The 17,907-nt window shown below is 37.6% G+C and overlaps 1 protein-coding gene across 2 annotated transcripts in view; it reads right to left on the bottom strand.

Moving 5' to 3' along the window:
* LOC108718582 (sodium/potassium-transporting ATPase subunit beta-1-interacting protein 3) overlaps nt 1–17,907 on the bottom strand; it is a 332,805-nt gene that overhangs the window by 106,677 nt on the left and 208,221 nt on the right. For both annotated transcript variants that reach the window (XM_041566439.1, XM_041566438.1), the window contains exon 2: nt 431–568. In XM_041566439.1, coding sequence (XP_041422373.1) covers nt 431–568 — 138 coding nt within the window. The remainder of the gene's footprint in view (nt 1–430; nt 569–17,907) is intronic.

Raw genomic sequence — 17,907 nt, 5'->3', positions numbered from 1 at the left:
GATACATAGATAGATAGATGAAATATATAGAGATAAACAGATGATTGATAGATAGAAAGATGATGGATAGATAAATATATAGCTATAGATCATAGATAGACAGATAGATGATTGATGGATAGATAGATGATAGAGAGATAGATAGATAGATGGATAATAGGTAGATAAATACATGACAGACAGACAGGCATAGAGGTAGATATATATCTGATTGAGCATTTTTGAACCCTTAGCTGTCAGCATTATGGCTGATACATCATAGAATGGTTTTACAACCGTACTTGGCAGAACATTTTACGCTAGAATAATTTTAGCATCTCTGCTGCACATTTAAGCATCTCTATCTGCTGGAACATACATCCTTTCCTGTCAGAGCATTTTAGAGTCAACATTTTTTTTTTTTCAAACTGTAAAATACCTTAAAACTCACCGCCACTATGTATCTCGGCCTGTATTGTATAGTTCCAAATAATCCTAATATGACGACGATAATGTGAAGAAAATTCCCAAGAATCGGTGCCCACTGGTATCCAAGGAAATCAAATATCTGTCTCTCCAGTGCTACCAACTTATGAAGAGAAAAAAGTCATAGTTAGTCATCAGATATACGAAAGGTGAACAACACTAACAAAACTAAATATTTATTGAAGAATATAAAAAAAATATCCATATGGATCCGTTATACAGAAATCCGTTATCCAGAAAGCTCTGAATTACAGGAAGGCCATCTCCCATAGACTCCGTTTTAATATAATAATTACATTTTTCAAAAATGATTTCATTTTTCTCTGTAAAAATCAAAATAGAACCTTGTACTTAATTCAAACTAAGATATAATTAAACCTTATTGGAGGCAAACCCAGCTTTCTTTAATGCTTAAATGATTTTTAGTACATAAAGTATGGCGAATGAAAATACAGAAATATTCCTTATCTGTAAAACTCCAGATTCCAAGCATTCTGGATAACAGGTCCCATACCTGTATAGAGAATAACATACCCCCTCCTCTAAATCATAAGGATATCAGAAGTCAAAGAATAGTTCCATAAAAGCCAAATGCTTTTATTTAGGTCATAAAACTCTAAGACTTCTAATATACTTATATTCCTCAACAGGGGGGCATATTATTCAGGGAGTCATTGACAACACAAAGCACTGATTATAACTGATGACATCCCTAAGCACCGTTTATAAAGATCTGATCTACAGGACATTCATAGCTGTTATGATAGATGATAGATAGATAGATAGATAGATAGATAGATAGATAGATAGATAGATGATAGATAGATAGATAGATAGATAGATGATAGATAGATAGATAGATAGATAGATAGATAGATAGATGATAGATAGATAGATAGATAGATAGATAGATGATAGATAGATAGATAGATAGATAGATAGATAGATAATAGATAGATGGATAGATAGATAGATAGATAATAGATGGATAGATAGATAGATAGATAGACAGATAATGGATGGATGGATGGATAGATAGATAGATTATAGATAGATGGATAGATAGATAGATAGATAGATGGATAGATAGATAGATAATAGATGGATAGATAGATAGATAGATAGATAGATAGATAGATAGATAATAGATAGATGGATAGATAGATAGATAGATGGATAGATAGATAGATAATAGATGGATAGATAGATAGATAGATAGATAGATAGATAGATAATAGATAGATGGATAGATAGATAGCTAGATAGATAGATAGATAATCGATAGATAGATAGATAGATAGATAATAGATAGATGGATAGATAGATAGATAGCTAGATAGATAGATAGATAATCGATAGATAGATATATAATAGATAGATCCCTTAGGTGCTTCCTGCAGGACAATACAAACATTAGTACCCTTATAATCCCAATATGGTCCCCTATAATAAGGATCATTAAGTTAAGGCCATTGAATGCTACTGTATTTTGAAAAAGAGAACTTTGTGGGATAATTCTGAATCCATCCCTACTGCAGGGTACATTGGATCTGCAACAGTGAATAGAGATTGTTTGGCATGCAGTAAAATCAATGTGGGCTGCCTCAAGGGACACCTTCATAAGAGCATAATCATGATGAAGGGATGGCTAGCTTCATTGAAATGCTTACTGTATATTAAACAACAGCTACTGAAAATGCAGCGTGCCTTGCAATATCTTTCCTTCCTTTATATCTGGGCTTCCTGTTCTTTCTCTCCCTTGATAATGACATTAAAAGCCCACTTTTAGTTAACCCCATAACATCAGCACATTCCCTATATCTAATGTTAGTCTGAGACCATAGTTTCCTACACAGATGTTATGGTATTGCTTTTGTATCTTTTAAGTCTGATGTGCATGCACATGGAAACTGATAGATTAGTATAGACACCCACATCACACTGTCAATGAAGTCAATGATGGGTCAGAGCTGTATATTTCTGGAGACATTTCCCATGATGTTCATAGACTGCAGCCCCTACTGTTCCATTGCGCAGAAACACTGTTATTTGCGCAGATAATGAATTCACCACCTGCTGAGAATCTCTGCCCTGATACTGATCAAGAGGCATGGATAAAAGAGACACCTATTTGGGAAGCAGTGTACAGTCTATTACAAATATATAAAAGCATGTGTTAGATATTAGAGATTGCAAGGGGGTGAGGCAAACAGCAGGGTGCAGAGTAAGAAAAGAGAAAGAGCGGGAGTGGATTCAAGAACTATACGAATAAATTTGTTGCCACAAGTTCTGCTAGAATTAACGTAGGCATGATAAACCAGGCTCTCATGCTGCATCACATTCTCCCCTACCAGTCACCCATGCACTGGAATAAGGTACAAAATGCATGGATCTACAGCTTGGAGCCTTTGTGCTGCTTTAAGCAGACTAGGGGGTCCGTTTATTAAAGCGCGGTAAATTTGACAATATGTTTCCGCATGTTATCGCTGCGAATATTTTTACGCCAGCATATTCACAGCGACTAACTTTATACTAAACAATGATGCGCTCAGAAGTCATTGCGATCACTTGCGGTAACTACGTTGATTTAACAGCTTACATTAGCGGTAATTTTAGTGAATTTTCTGGCGACAAATTAAGTTTGAGAATATTTATGCTATAAAATAGTCTTGCTTTATGGCGTTTATTATGGCATGATTCATGGCCAGATATGTATCTTCAAAACTGCTAAACTTTATAGATATTATCAACAACACCGTAAATAGATTTCACCCAATCAAATATGTATGCATCATATAAATCCACATTTCAATACATCCAGTCACATGACTTACTCCCTGCCAATAGAATCATATAAATAAAATTCATAAACAAGTTTTACCAATAAATCTGTGTGCATCATATGAATGTAGTTTAATGTAGGCTGACGAAGCCTTTGGTCCCTCCTAGCCATAATAAATCGTATTTCAGATGAAAAAGCTGCTGTAGCAGCAGACAAAAGAATAATCCAAAACATCTTTGATTATCCTGTCACTTCTCTCTTCTCCTGTCAGGAATGGCAACAGGAACAGAATGATGGGTAAAACAAGGTGTTATGGGATATTTCCTGTCCCCTTGAGAATTTTCTGGCGAAAAAATAAATTACCACCACTATATAGATGGTGGTAAAATTTTGCAAATATTCTGGCGTTAATTTTGTCTTTCGTACATTTCACTGTTTAGTAAACCAGGCATTAATGTGAACGTAGCGATAACTGGCGAAAACATATTCTTGCGCAAGAAAATTTGCAAACTTATATTTACGGCAGTTTAGTAAACTAGCGAAAACATATTTGGTTACAAATTTGTCTATTTTGTGCGCATATTTTTAGTTTAGTAAACGGACCCCAAAAAGAGAGATACTGACACCAGAAATTAACTCTTTTTTACATCTATCATAAAATTGCCTTTGAAATCTACTATAACTTTGCCATAAAATAATTGCCCAATGCTTTTACATTACCTGTCTGATGCCCCATGTTCCTGTATGAGGGGGCTGCCATATTTGTGCAGCAGGAGTCCGTTAGCATTAGAAACTGTAACTAACAGGCTGAGATGGGACAGTCAGGTTGGCAAAACAGTCAGGTTTAGGAACATCAACTAACAAATACTTACAAAAATAAACCTCTCAGACAAAAATTGATCAGCATGACCTATAGGTAACTTTTAGGGGCAGATTCATTAAGGGTCGAATTTCGAAGTTAAAAATACTTCGAAATTCGACCCTCGAATTGAAAGGATTTTAATCCAACGATCGAAGGAAAATCCTTCGATCAAAAAAAGGTTAGCAAACCTATGGGGACCTTCCCCATAGGCTAACATTGACTTCGGTAGGTTTTATCTGCCGAAGTAGGCGGTCGAAGTTTTTTTTAAAGGGAAAGTACTTCGACTATCGAATGGTCGAATAGTCGAACGGTTTTTCGTTCGATTCGTTCAAATTCGTTCGAATTCGAACTAATTTAACCAATTCGATGGTCGAAGTACCCAAAAAATACTTCGAAATTCGAATTTTTTTCATTCGAATCCTTCATTCGAGCTTAGTGAATCGGCCCCTTAATGTACATTCATATTTTAAAAAGTAGTTTTTAAGTGTCAGTATCACTATTATGACTGAAGTGCAATTATGGGTGCAAGTCGCCATCTTTTTTTAGCCACATGCATCATGTTTTCCCATCATTGCAGCCGTGTAGGGATTTGCATATATAAAATGACACCCAATGCACCCAAAACATGTTCAATTGCACTTGCATGTTTTGCATCAGGTGCAAAATGTGTTCTTTGGGTGCAGGTCTGCTGCACCTATTGACATAGCACACTGATGATTATTGCCAAGTTCAAGGGTGGGGGTATCGCAAGGGTTCCCCAGCATCAATAGGTGCGCTTGCACTCATTTCAACAGAGGGGGTGGGATGGATGTACTGGTTCCAAGCGGAACTATACCATAGTACATACGCAACAATGTATTGAGTTTTTTTTTGTCAATTTGCATATGTGATCATAAAAGTCATAATTCCCCAAAAGCGACATGACCACTTGCATAATGTAATGACATAGCATATTTACTTAAGCATGATATATTATATTCCTAGTAGGGACGCACCGTATCCGGGATTCGGGCAGGATTCGGCCAAATCCTTCTGCCCAGCTGAACAGAATCCGAATTTGCTTATGGAAATTAGGGGCGGGGAGGGAAATTGCGTGACTTTTTGTCACAAAACAATGAAGTAATAAATGTTTTCCCTTTCCCACCTCTAATTTGCATATGCAAATTAGGATTCGGATTCGGTTCAGTATTCGCCCAAATCTTTCGTGAAGGATTCAGGGTTTCGGCTGAATCCAAAATAGTGGATTTGGTGCATCCCTAATTCCTAGTGTGCAATTCAGAATGGCTCATTCATAAAACTCTTCTGTTCATGTTTACCCCATTGCGGTTAGGCATTGTACTGGTTTCATCTAATTATTGCAACCCAAGTCATCTCTGGGGAGCCTTCTTATATGTCTCATCACCAAGCTCATGCCATGTCACTTACATGCAATTTTGCTGGGAATCTGGATTTTACATTAGGGTACAATGACATTTTTAAGGGGCCTATTTATCATGCTGTGTAAAAAGTGGACTGAAGAATTACCGGTTATGTTGCCCGGGGGAACCAATCATAATTTAGATTTCAACAATTAGAAAACAAAAGCAAAGATTTGATTTGTTGCTATAACCAGCATCAAAAGCAAAGATTTGATTTGTTGCTCCCTTCTGCTACCAGTTTCACTGCACCCAAAGATTTGTAGGTTCATTATGATGGTTTTTATTACAGCCAAAGTCTCTGAAAACCTGTAGGAATTATGGGAAATGTGTCAGTCAATACAGAAATGGAATGCATTAGTTTTCATTCTTTTCCACAAAGGAAAATTGCTCAGAAAGCAAAAAGAGAAATGTACATGGATATGAATTGGCAAACATCCAAATTGGTTAATAATTATTGATAATTACCTAGGTCCCCTTTTAATTACATTTTTCCATCTGAAGCCTTAGTTGCCTGTAACTGTAATGTAACATAAATGAGATTTGCAGCTTCCCTATTCCTATCCAAAGTGCTCTGACACATTTGAGGTCCTGAAAAAAGGAAATTGTAGGAGTTTTGTCCTCGTACAATTTCTCTTTGCGGATCTTTCTTTCAGAGTATAAGATATGCAACTGTGGCATTTGTAGAAATGGGAGGTTAAACGTAACGTGGCAGCACGGTGAATTCAGCAAGTGGCTTGACAGAGACTTTGTAAATGTTAATTACATTCCTGCAGTGCCTATGCATCATTTGTATGCTCGCTCTTGTTTTAATGATGAATGGTAAAAAAAACACCTAGATCCCAGACGACACGCACAAACCTTTAAAGAACCGTCATTTAATATTTAATTTGGTCACAAGTAACTTTGTTAGGATCCCACTGTCGCCCATTTGATAGCTGTCGATACTTAATAGATTTTAATTGCATTCTGCATGTGCCACACGGGCTCAGTCGCTACCCCAAATTGTTGACTGAAATTGGCAGTAATTGCTTCACTTTTTATCAGCAATTATACATCATATAAAGTAAACATAGCATTGAGCTTCTATCATACATTATTTTTTTTTTTAACATTTATTTTTATTGATTTTGTATACTTAAACAAAGAAAGAAAATTTGCAGTAATTACAGATATGTATCTTACTTTTGCTTTTGTCTTATACAATGAATAATAAAACAGTATTCTTCAATACACAATACACAGCATGAATTTTTAAAGGTTAAAGCCCTTATTAAACTATCATACATTTAAACAATAAACTGTTGTCGCTCTTTAATGAAAATATAAATTGTATTGTATATAGGAATATAAACTGGTAATGACATAGACATTCACTGTTCCTAATCTTGCATCATCGAAAGGTGTTCATCCACCCAGATAGACCTAATTTTATAAAAAAAATTCCGGACAACCTCTTTTGTAATATGTGATCTTATATAAAGGAAGATATTGATTGACCAGATCAAGCAATTTACGGACTGTAGGTGCTAGACTTTGCTATTAATCTTTTGGCCTGTATGAACAAAAAGGTCTGTGCTTTTCAGCTGTAGAAGGGGCAATGTCTCCAGTTTGGTTGAGGAGAAGGGCTAAGTTAAGTTTGGTGCTGCCAGGCCATTGGTAGTGGGAAGTTGCAGTGTAGATATAGAAACCTTAGGTGTTCCATTAGCCCAATATAAGGAGTTTTGAAGGGAATCCAATTTACGAAAGAAGGTGGCTGGGAGGGTCAAGGATATTTGTCTAAAAAAGTATAGAAATCTTGGTAACATTATCATTTTAAACAGGTTTATGCGTCCTAAGACTGTCAGGGGGAGTGAGGACCAGAGAGGGATTTTCGCCTCTAAATTTCACACTAAGGGATCTAGATTGAGTTCAAAATTTTTTTTGAAATCTTAAGGTATAGTTATTCCTAGGTACTTAAACGTATCTACCTGTTGAATTTGAATAGGCAGTTTGCGTGGGTCTATGAGAAAATCGTCTATCAAAAAAATTGCTGATTTCACCTAATTGATTTTAAGGCCTGAGTATATAGTATGATTGTTAATCAATTCAAGAGCAGACCTAAGAGCTTCATATGGGTTACTCAAAAATAGCAGTATGTCACCCGCATACATTGCAACCTTTTCTGTGATCCCATTTAGTTTAGGCCTGTGACTTCTGAATTTTCTTTAAGGAGCATAGCCAACAGTTCCATAACCAACGCAAACAAAAGTGGCGAGTACCACGAGAGAGTTCAAAGGGTATGGAAATGTTTCTGTTTGTTTTCACTCTAGCTTTGGGTTGATAATATAAAGCGTCAATCCATTTCCTAAAATTTTCGCCTTGACCCATCACATCCAATACTGCTCTGAGAAAATGGCATTGAACAGAATCGAAGGCCTTCTCATTGTCTAGAGTAACCATATTTCTAAGGCCTAAGTTAACGTGTTTTATTGCGATATTGGTAAAAAGTCTTCGTAAGTATATATCTGTGGATCTGCCCGGGATAAACCCTGTCTGATCAGGTGATATGAGGGTATGAATATATAAATTAAGTCGTCGAGCTAGAATCTTTGCTAGAATTTTGGCATCTACATTTATTAAGGAGATAGGACGATATGAAGAGCAGTTGGTCGGGTCCTTTCCTGGCTTCAGTATTAAGGTTATTAATGTTTCTCTCATGGACTCGGGTAAGTAGCCCCCCCAGCACCCCATTGTACAGTATAACAAGCAAAGGAGTAACAAGTTTAATATGCTTGACATACCATTCCGTTGGTAGCCCATCAAGGCCCAGGGAAAGAGGCTATAGCTTCCGTTACCTCATTAACTTGGTAATTGAGGCATTTAGGGAGGCCGATCCTCCAAACCCAGTTTAGGGAGAGGTATGGAATCTACATATTTATAAATCTCTTCAACAGTACATATGGTGGAGGTTTTATATAGATTAGTGTAATATTCGGTGAATACTTTGTTTAATTCCAAGGGAAGGGAGAGTTTCCCTGTTCATCCATTATGATTGGTATAGAGGTGGATGTAGAGAAGTCCCTAGACAACATTGCTAATAGTTTACCATTCTTATCACCATGGGCAAATATGTTTGCTTTCTGGTATAATATCTGTTTATTAACTAATTTGTTTTGGGCCAACTGAAGCATCGTTTGAGTGGTCAGCCAGTTCCGTTTACGCTCATCTGTAGGGTCTTTAACAAATTCTGATTCCGCTTCCAGAGTCAGATTTTCTGCATTAACTCAAATAAAGTAGGCTCCATCGCATTTTGTATTAAATCTGCGTCATCAACCTGTCTGACGTTGCTAATTGAGGATTATATTCTCCTGTCTGTGACTCAGTGGGACTGGCCGAATTACTTAGACGCTGCTGTGCAACGATACTCACGCAGTGTGTTGTCTGTGAGTAAGTGACCGGCAATGTCCGGCGGCCTAGAACTGGATCCTGGTGCTCTAGCAAATTTGCTGAGGCACTGCTGCATGTTGGTACGCTGCAGTCACATGGGGTGCTGGTGCTGACTCCTGATCCGATCCCCGCCTCGCGACGTCATCTTGGATAGGAGTTGCGGTGTCCGGAGGCCTGGTGCGGGGACGGTTAGCTCCGTGTTTCCCAATTCAGCTTGCGGGTTGTAGTGATGGTATGCTTACCGACAGCTGCCCTAGTAGACGGAAGACCCACTGGGTATGTTTGGGTCCCGTAAACAGCTAGACACAAAGTTAATAACAGGGTGGTTTCGCGGAGCTATCTTAAGTGCGTCCTATTCCTTGCACATCCAGGCCACGCCCCCTTTCATACATTATTACTTATGAATTACTGAGGTTTTCAGGGGAGGATGGTATAAGCAAATGCTCTGCGTTCTGCTGTTACTGAAGCTGATGTATGAAGACATTATTAGACTCATGGTGGACACTGGATCCAGAAACATTTTTTTTGTGTATCTCTCATCGTTCCATATCATTAAGTTATTTCATATTTGTGGAGAGCCTGTATGTTTAACTCACCACAATCTTTCCCTAGCAGCCTATTCTGCCCAAAGGAGAGAAAGTCATTTGTGACTGTAATACTTCATTCATTAAATATACTTGCAATAAAATGTGCTCTTTTCAATATCTGCTTGGTTCAACTCTGCTTCTCTCAGTCCATGCTGCCTTCCATTCCAAATCAAGCACAGTTGTACCTATTTACACAGAAGAACCATGGCGTTTCCACCAAATGGAGTTACTGCCACCTCCAGATCAGGCATCTAAATAAATGGGCACAACACAGGATTCGCACACCGAACACTGGAAATAAATTCAAATAGGAAGAGACCCACTACTAGTAAAGTAGTAGCCCAAGTAGTTATACAATTAAGAAATCTTTATTAGGACATGCATTGGTCTAATGCGTTTTGTGCCTAAGTTTTGGTTGCCAGGAATTAAAAAATAAGCACAGGATTTGAATGATAACAAATTTATGCCACTGAATTGGCTCTGCAGAAGCCCTGGGGGTCATAACTTGTTCACTGTGTTAGGTATTTAGGCAGCCAAATGAATTGGCATAACAGACATTTGCAAGGATATATCTCCAGGAGTATTAGTTTATTAAACTTAGATTAAAGACACGTGTATTAGTAAAGGGGATATTTTCAGGGTGGAATTCTGAAACAGAAATCAGTAGCTACTTCCTTCATCTATTCACATACAGTGTTTCATGTTTCTTATCATATAAACCAATAGAATGAGTTAGTGTGCACATTCCTTTTCTTTCAATTCAAACATTTTAATTATAACCTTTTCAGTTGACTACGTTCCTCATCAAAGAATGGGTGTAGTGTATTCATTATCTGCCCAAGAGAACTGTTACCATGCCCCGTGCCTTCTACTGTAATTAACTGCCACATCTCACTGTACCACGGCGCAAACCTTCCTTTTCCTGTATTATGTTTTATTTTGTGAAATGATTCCATGTTAAATTAAGAAGGAAAGTCTGTAATGTCACTTCTCAAGCCAGGCAAGAACAGAACTGATTTACAGAGTTACTGAACCATAACTGTATGCAGTGACCAGATTCTTCATTTGCATACCTGTGGCATTATGCAAATGTCCCCTACGGAATGTAATGGATTTAACTGATGGAAAAAGACATAAACTGTAATTTTCAGGAAAATAAAGGTTCAACTTAGTTTGTAAGTGAGGCATTTTCAACCTCCTCTCACACTCGGAGTTATTTTATATTTTTAGACATGTTTAACTAAGTTGAAGAAACCATTGTGACCACAATGACATACTTGCGACATTCCTGTAAGGAAGGTGATTTTTTGCTTTACTGTTATATGTATGTCAAGAAGCATCATTCAGTTTGGGATTGAGTACATCCAAAATGACAGTTGCTAACACCACTTTACGATATTGCCTTGAACAGGTAATACTCTGTCCTATTGTGTTAAAGCTTCTAATTAGTGATGGGTGAATCTGTCAAATAATTCCCAAAACTAAGAAAATAATTTTGACGCGAACGTCAATTTTTATACGTGCAACTATTTTGTCCAAATGCATTAAAATTAATTTTTACGAGCACAATAATTTGGGCGCGCGACAATTGTTTGCAGTCAAATTTTGCATGAAAACAATCGCAGGTGACAAAACGCAAAAATTTTCTGCAAATCCATCCCTGCCCAATTTATTCGCCCATCACTACTTATAATGCTAATAGTTGGAAAGCACCGTCATATAATGCTTAATTGCACAAATGAAATGTAAGTGAATGAAAAATAGCTTCTATATAACAACCAATCAGCAATTAGCTTGAATTATCATCCAGAAATAAAATGAAATGTCTGGTTACTATATGTTGCCATGCAGGATTACGTTGCACCCAGTGTATGATTGAGAATTACCCCATGGAATCAAGGAATACTTTTGACAGCCAAGCATTGTATATTTTTGGTTTACCTGGGATGCAATCACTGGATTACTACACAAAGCAAAATTTTGCCCCCTTTAGTGCTCATTCTCCAAGCATTTGTCCAGGTCTTTGTTGCATATTGCCCCTCCTACCATATACAAATCCTAGTTGATGTACAAGTTAAGGAATGGAGTAGTGGCTGGAAAAAGGGGATGCCTAAGTGCACCCCACGTGTTCCTCTTGAATACAGTGCTGTTGAACAAAGTTAGCGTTGTCTTCTTTGGTCCATTCTGGGTGCTATATTGTTTTCTCTTCTTAGGCTTTTAGACATATGGTATAACTGTTGGTACCCCCATAATAACAGCTGGTCTCTTTCATACAGAATTGCATGTTTGTTCTAATAAAGTGGGCACCAGGACCATTGCATTATAAATAATTACATGATTATAAATAATGACTGTAAAAATGCAATTCTCCTGTCTGTTTTCAAGATCACTGGAAATATCCAGCTTCTCATTATAAGAAAAGAGCGAAGGATAAGAGGAAATACAATGCTAATACAATATATTCAACCCAGCCTTCTAGCAGACGTCCAAGCACAATGAGCTGTGTAAGCTTTTTTCTATCCCTGGAAGGCGTTTACTGACAGAAATCAGTTCTTCTGTGCCATGTATCAGTGCCTTCCATTATGCAATGTGTATTGCAGGCGCCCGAAATGTGCTTTAATTCTGTCTGTGCAACAGTGCTGCCTTGTAATTTCTGGCAATGGCTGTAATAAAATAAGAACAAAACAACTTTCACCCAGTGAGCTGTGCGTAAAGCTTCAAAAACCCTTACAGCAATTAGCACGACCTAAAAAAAGAACTTTATGTAATCTTTACCGATTGCAAGGTGAAATGACTTGGAACAATGAAATTAAGGTGGTAACTGGGAACTGGATTTTTCAAACAGAACAATGATACAAGTTAAATCATCCGTTGTGAGCAGCACCTTAAGCCCTATAGCTGCATTGAAAGGGAGCTTAAAAGGGACCTGTCACCAACACATAAAAAGCTGTATAATAAAAGTAATTTGCAAATTAAACATGAAACCAAAATTATTTTTTTCATTAAAGCATCCATACCTGTTATATAGGTGATTAAATATCTCAGCTGTCAATCTAATATTACCTGCCCCGCCTCTATGCCTAAGGCATAGAGGCGGGGCAGTCAATTACTTTCACTTTCTATTAGCACTTCCTACATGTCACTGTCCTCCTCACATTCCCCCTCCCATCTAATGCTCTATAATTGTGTCAGGCACGGTGTATAGGCATTAGGTCCCCCAGTCTGGTGCATACACAAGATTTTGAGGTGATACACAACTTGTCTTAATAACAGTGTCCACAAAATGGCTCCTGCCTGTGTGCTATGATTGTGTAACTCCAAGACTGAAGGAAACACATTTTAAATAATAAATGTAGTAGAAGTACATCATATTCTGCTCAACTAACATGATAGAAAATAACTTGGAATTATTTTTTAGGGTGACAGGTCCCCTTTAACTGAAAAAAAAATGATCAACCATAGCCCTGCACACAGAAATATTCTTATTTACATTTATTTAAATGGAAGCAACAGCCATTCTGACACCAAACCACACGATCTTCTTGCTGATCCTGGCATATTGGTTATCACAAATGCAAACTGCTGAATAGTAATGAATGCTAAATAGGTTTAGGATCCATTATCCAGAAAGCTCCAAATTACACAAAGGATAGCTCCCACAGACTCCATTTTAATCAGATAACTGAAATTTATTTACAATTATTTAGTTTTTCTTTGTAATAATAAAACAGTACTTTGTGCTTGACCCTCCCCAACTAAAATATAATTAATCCTTATTGGAGGTAAAACAATCCTACTGAGTTAATTAATGTTTAAATTATATTTTAGTAGACAAAGAATGGAGATCCAAATTATGGAAAAATCCCGTAGCTGGAAAACCCAGGTACCAAGCATTCCACAACCCCTTTCTTGAAGTGCTTTTAGGGGTTGCTCTGAATCGTTTGCTGAGGTCTTACATAAAACACATTGCTGAGTTGTGTGAGTGCCATTTGGACATATTTGGATTTATGTGTATATTTCTTTTACAAGTACAGGTATGGGATCAGTTATCCAGAAAGCTCCAAATTACAGAAATACCATCTTTCATAAACTCCATTTTATTCAAGTAATCCAAATTTTTAAAAATGATTTCCTTTTTCTCTGTAATAATAAAACAGAACTTTGTACTTGACCCCACCTAAGATATAATTAATATTTATTGAAGGCAAAACCAGCCTATTGGGTTTATATAGGGGGTTATTTATCAAAGTCCGAATTTATCTCAGTATTTCTAATATCCAACTCCGAATTCCCGAATAGACCTTATTTATGAAGAAAAAAGACAGAAAAAATAGGGTCAGGCAAAACTGAAAATTTCGGAGCTTTCCCTGAAATTATTGGATATCGATAAGGACATCAGCGCAGACACTGGGACCTTCCCCATTGACTTATACAGGACCTCGAGAGCTTTTAGATGCTGGGGTTTCGGATTCAGAGTTTTTAGACCATCGGACTTTAATAAATCTCAAAAAATTCGTAGTTTTTTTTTTTTGCTCTGAAACTACGAATTATTCGAGGTTCGGATATTCTGAGCTTTATAAATAACCCCCTTAATGTTTACATGATTTTCTAGTAGACTTACGGCATGAAGTTCCAAATTACTGAAGAATCCATTATCCAGAAAAACCCAGGTCGCGACCATTCACATCGCCAATTCGCTAGCGAACGGGACTGTTGGTAGCGTTCATTCACACTTTTTTTTTCGGCCGTTACTCTGCAACTTAAATGCGGATTTTACTGAATGTTAGCTCTTGCGCCAGCATTGCCCTCACCACCTCAGACCAGGCGAAGTGCTATAACGCAGCTATATATCTTCCTCAATCTTCTGTCACTTACATCATATCCTGTGTGCTGAAAATGCATTAAAAGTTCAAAAACGCTGGCAACTTTTCCTTTTTTTTTAAGCGGGATTGGCTGCAAAAGTACTAGCTTACTTTTTTGGATAAGCGGTTTTCTCCAGACATTTTATAACATATGGAACATTCATTTTACAGTGGGCTCATGTGTTTGGCATTATATTAACTCTCTTTATTAAGGTTCGCTGGACATTTGTAATAAGTGGTAACTTCAAGCTTTTGCAGCAACATTTATAATAAAGACGTCCATACAACTTTACATTTCCTGCCCTATGCAAATTGACCTAAGCGCAAGATCATCAGCGAAGTTTCGCAGGGCATAAATGAATGCTAGCGCATCTTCGCTATGAAATGCTCGCACAGCAGAAGTAACGTTATCGAAAAGTCACCAGCGTTCAACGCCCGGGACGAAACTTCGCATTTTAGTGAATAAGTATATTTGCGCCTGGCAAAGAGGTGTGATGGATGCGAAGCTGACGCTGGTGAAAATTCGCTCGTTATTGAATCTGCCCCATAGTATGATTTAGAGAGCGATATTCTGAGACAACTTGCAATTGGTTTTCATGTTTTATTATTTGTGGCTTTTAAGTTATTTAACTTTTTATTCAGCAGCTCTCCAGTTTGTAATGTTAGCAATCTTGTTGCTAGGGTCCACATTACCCTAGCTCCATGAACTGATTTGAATGGGAAACTGGAATATGAAAAGGAAAGGACCTCAATAGAAAGATGAGGAATAAAAAGTAGCAATAAGAATAAATGTGTAGCCTTACAGAGCATTTGTGTTTTAGATGGGATCAGTGAACACATTTGAAAGCTGGAAAGAAAAAAACAATAAAAAAATATACATGAAGGCCAATTGAAAAGTTGCTTAAAATTAGCTGTTTTATAAGTTAACTTAAAGGTTTACCACCCCTTTAAAGCCAGTAGGTGTTTTTTCTCAAGCTTTTTCCTCATACCAAATGCATTTAAGTCAATGGGAGGTTTTTTTTGTTACTCCAAATGCAGTAAATGAATGTTTTTTTTTTCTAGTGGTGATTTGTGATAAATTTTCACAGATGATGAAACGCAGAATTTTGCAGCAAATCCTTGCCTGGCTAAAAAATTAACTAATCACTTCAACTGAACAGACCAATCACTCATGAAATGCCATGTAATCAGGAGTAGTAGAAAAGGAAATACTTCATTTCTCATTTTAGTAAAATAAACAGCCTTACATGTTGTGGGTTTTTTTCTCACGTAATTCATAGTGCCTGCTGTACTTAGTTATTCTTTGATAAATCTGTCCCAAGTTATATAGTGCAGTATAAAGATTATTCACAACAACCATCAAACAAGCAAAACCTGTTGGGGTTTTTTTGGCAGTTCTTAAAGGGCAACTAAAGTCGAAAATAGAGAATTGCTGTATTTTGTATACTAAATATAAACATGAAATTACTGCACCAGAAGCCTAATAAGACAAATGATTTAGTCTTTTCAACGTTGGCACTGGGGGCCGGCATCTTGTAACTTTGTTAAACATCTTTGCAAGACCAAGACTGTGCACATGCTCAGTGCGGTCTGGGCTGCTTAGGGATCATCATAAATGATCAAAGTCAAATAAGACACAAGTCAAATAATATCTGCCATAGAAGCCAATACAGCAAGACAATCAGAATATACAGGCTGCACTGGGTCTGTGGATACAAATCTCTACAGGGAAACAAACAGAGCTGCTCGAGTTCTAGGAAGTAAGTCCCCCCCTTGCCATTTGAACATATGATTGTTTCCCTGCAGAGCAGTTAGGGACCGTCTGAAGTTTCCTATCTGCAGCTGTCAGAACAAGTAAAATGAAGGAGGAATTTCACTGCATATAGTCAGGTTTATTATAAAAACGGTAGACATTTATTAATTATTTTTTAAAGTATATTGGAGATCGATTTCTTTTTCATTAAAGAAAGTAAAAATGTGATTTTATTTTTTTGCCTTTACATCCCCTTTAACAACCATTGATTTGGGCTAAGGTTATTTAATTAGAGCACCCCTGAACATAAAATGTTACTGGGGATGTGAGTTCTTATTTCTCTAGAGGGACCTGTGCTCCAAAGATTCTAAAACATAATAATGATTCCAACAGACTGTAACTAGCTGTGCAAATAAGCCAATGCTGCTATGAAATGAAACAAGACTGATCAACTGGTTTCTTGAGTGCCTGACCGCTTTCATGCGAAGGGTTCAGTACAAGGACATATTCCTCCCATTACCACCTGTCACACAGCACATTCAGGCACCACTAATTATCTGCAGCATGGTGTGAATATCTATTAAAGGAATGTATCATGTAATGAAAGAATTCTTATGTAAATAAAATTCCAGCATCACTTGCTTTTAAATAATAGAGTATCAGAATTTCCCATGCCAGTAGGCAAGGACACTGCTGAAGAAAAATTGATGATGGCAGGACTGCAAACAAATTCTACGATAAGATATTTTGCATTTCCAAGTTTCCCAAGCTCTGCTTTTCCCTCATCATATTTTGCATTTTTTTAAAATTTTTTTGTAGTTTTGCAAACTTTTATAGGCGCTGCGCCTGCTCGCCCCAGCCCCTTTTGTGACATCATCAGCCGGTCGGCATGGGTCTATAAAAGCAACCCAGAAGCGTGGATGCGGGTGGGTGCGGGCTAAGGGAGGGCAAACCCTCAAGCATTTGACGGGAAATCCTAACCCCAGGCCTGGATTTGCGGCAAGGCCGCATAGGCCCGGGCCTAGGGCGGCAAAAAATAGGGACGTGTGCGTCCCCATTCAATTACACCGTTTTTTCGCCGGCCCGCTGGGAAGGGGAAGTGTAGGCGGGCGCTAGGACCACACAACTGCCTTGTTGGACCGCGTGGCCTAGGGGCGGCCGGCAAAGAAATCCAGCGCTGCCCAACCCGCACATCACTCATTCAAATGCTTTCACATGCAGCATACCTGCTGGCAGAACCATTTCTCTGCACTTCATTAAACAGTGAGAAAACATACTTGGGTAAGCGCATGATTGTGTAATGAAAATTTGTATTGCAGCCAACCAGTCCAACAGAATTCTATGAAAAAGTACAAACGGAAAATTAAGCTGAACGATCCAAAAAAAGATATGTTAAGATATGTATTAATTGGTGTGTTCTCATACAGATCTCATAGCAATCTGATACAGTGTCATGTGACATGATCTTTGTCTGCTACTGCAAAAGTGTTAATAAAGTTATATCCTCTTGAAGCAAGAGAAGCATGGTGTCTGTTTGCAGTTTCTAAAAGAAAGTGAGATTGAGCTTCCGGATAATTTCCCTGGCACTTAAAGGACCAGTAAAAAAAAACACCAAGAAAAATTCCTTATTAAGAAATAACTTACCGAAACTCCTCGATTTTCGCTCCATTGCGTGGCGCTCGACTTATAGGAGATAGCTAGGGAGGAGAAATTGAGCGCCGCACAATGGATCGTCGCCCTGTTGCTTTTTCT

Source organism: Xenopus laevis, chromosome 6L (assembly GCF_017654675.1).
Source record: "Xenopus laevis strain J_2021 chromosome 6L, Xenopus_laevis_v10.1, whole genome shotgun sequence".
Lineage (NCBI taxonomy): Eukaryota > Metazoa > Chordata > Amphibia > Anura > Pipidae > Xenopus > Xenopus laevis.
Note: the sequence above shows the minus strand (reverse complement) of the source record. Positions and strands in the feature narration are given on the sequence as shown.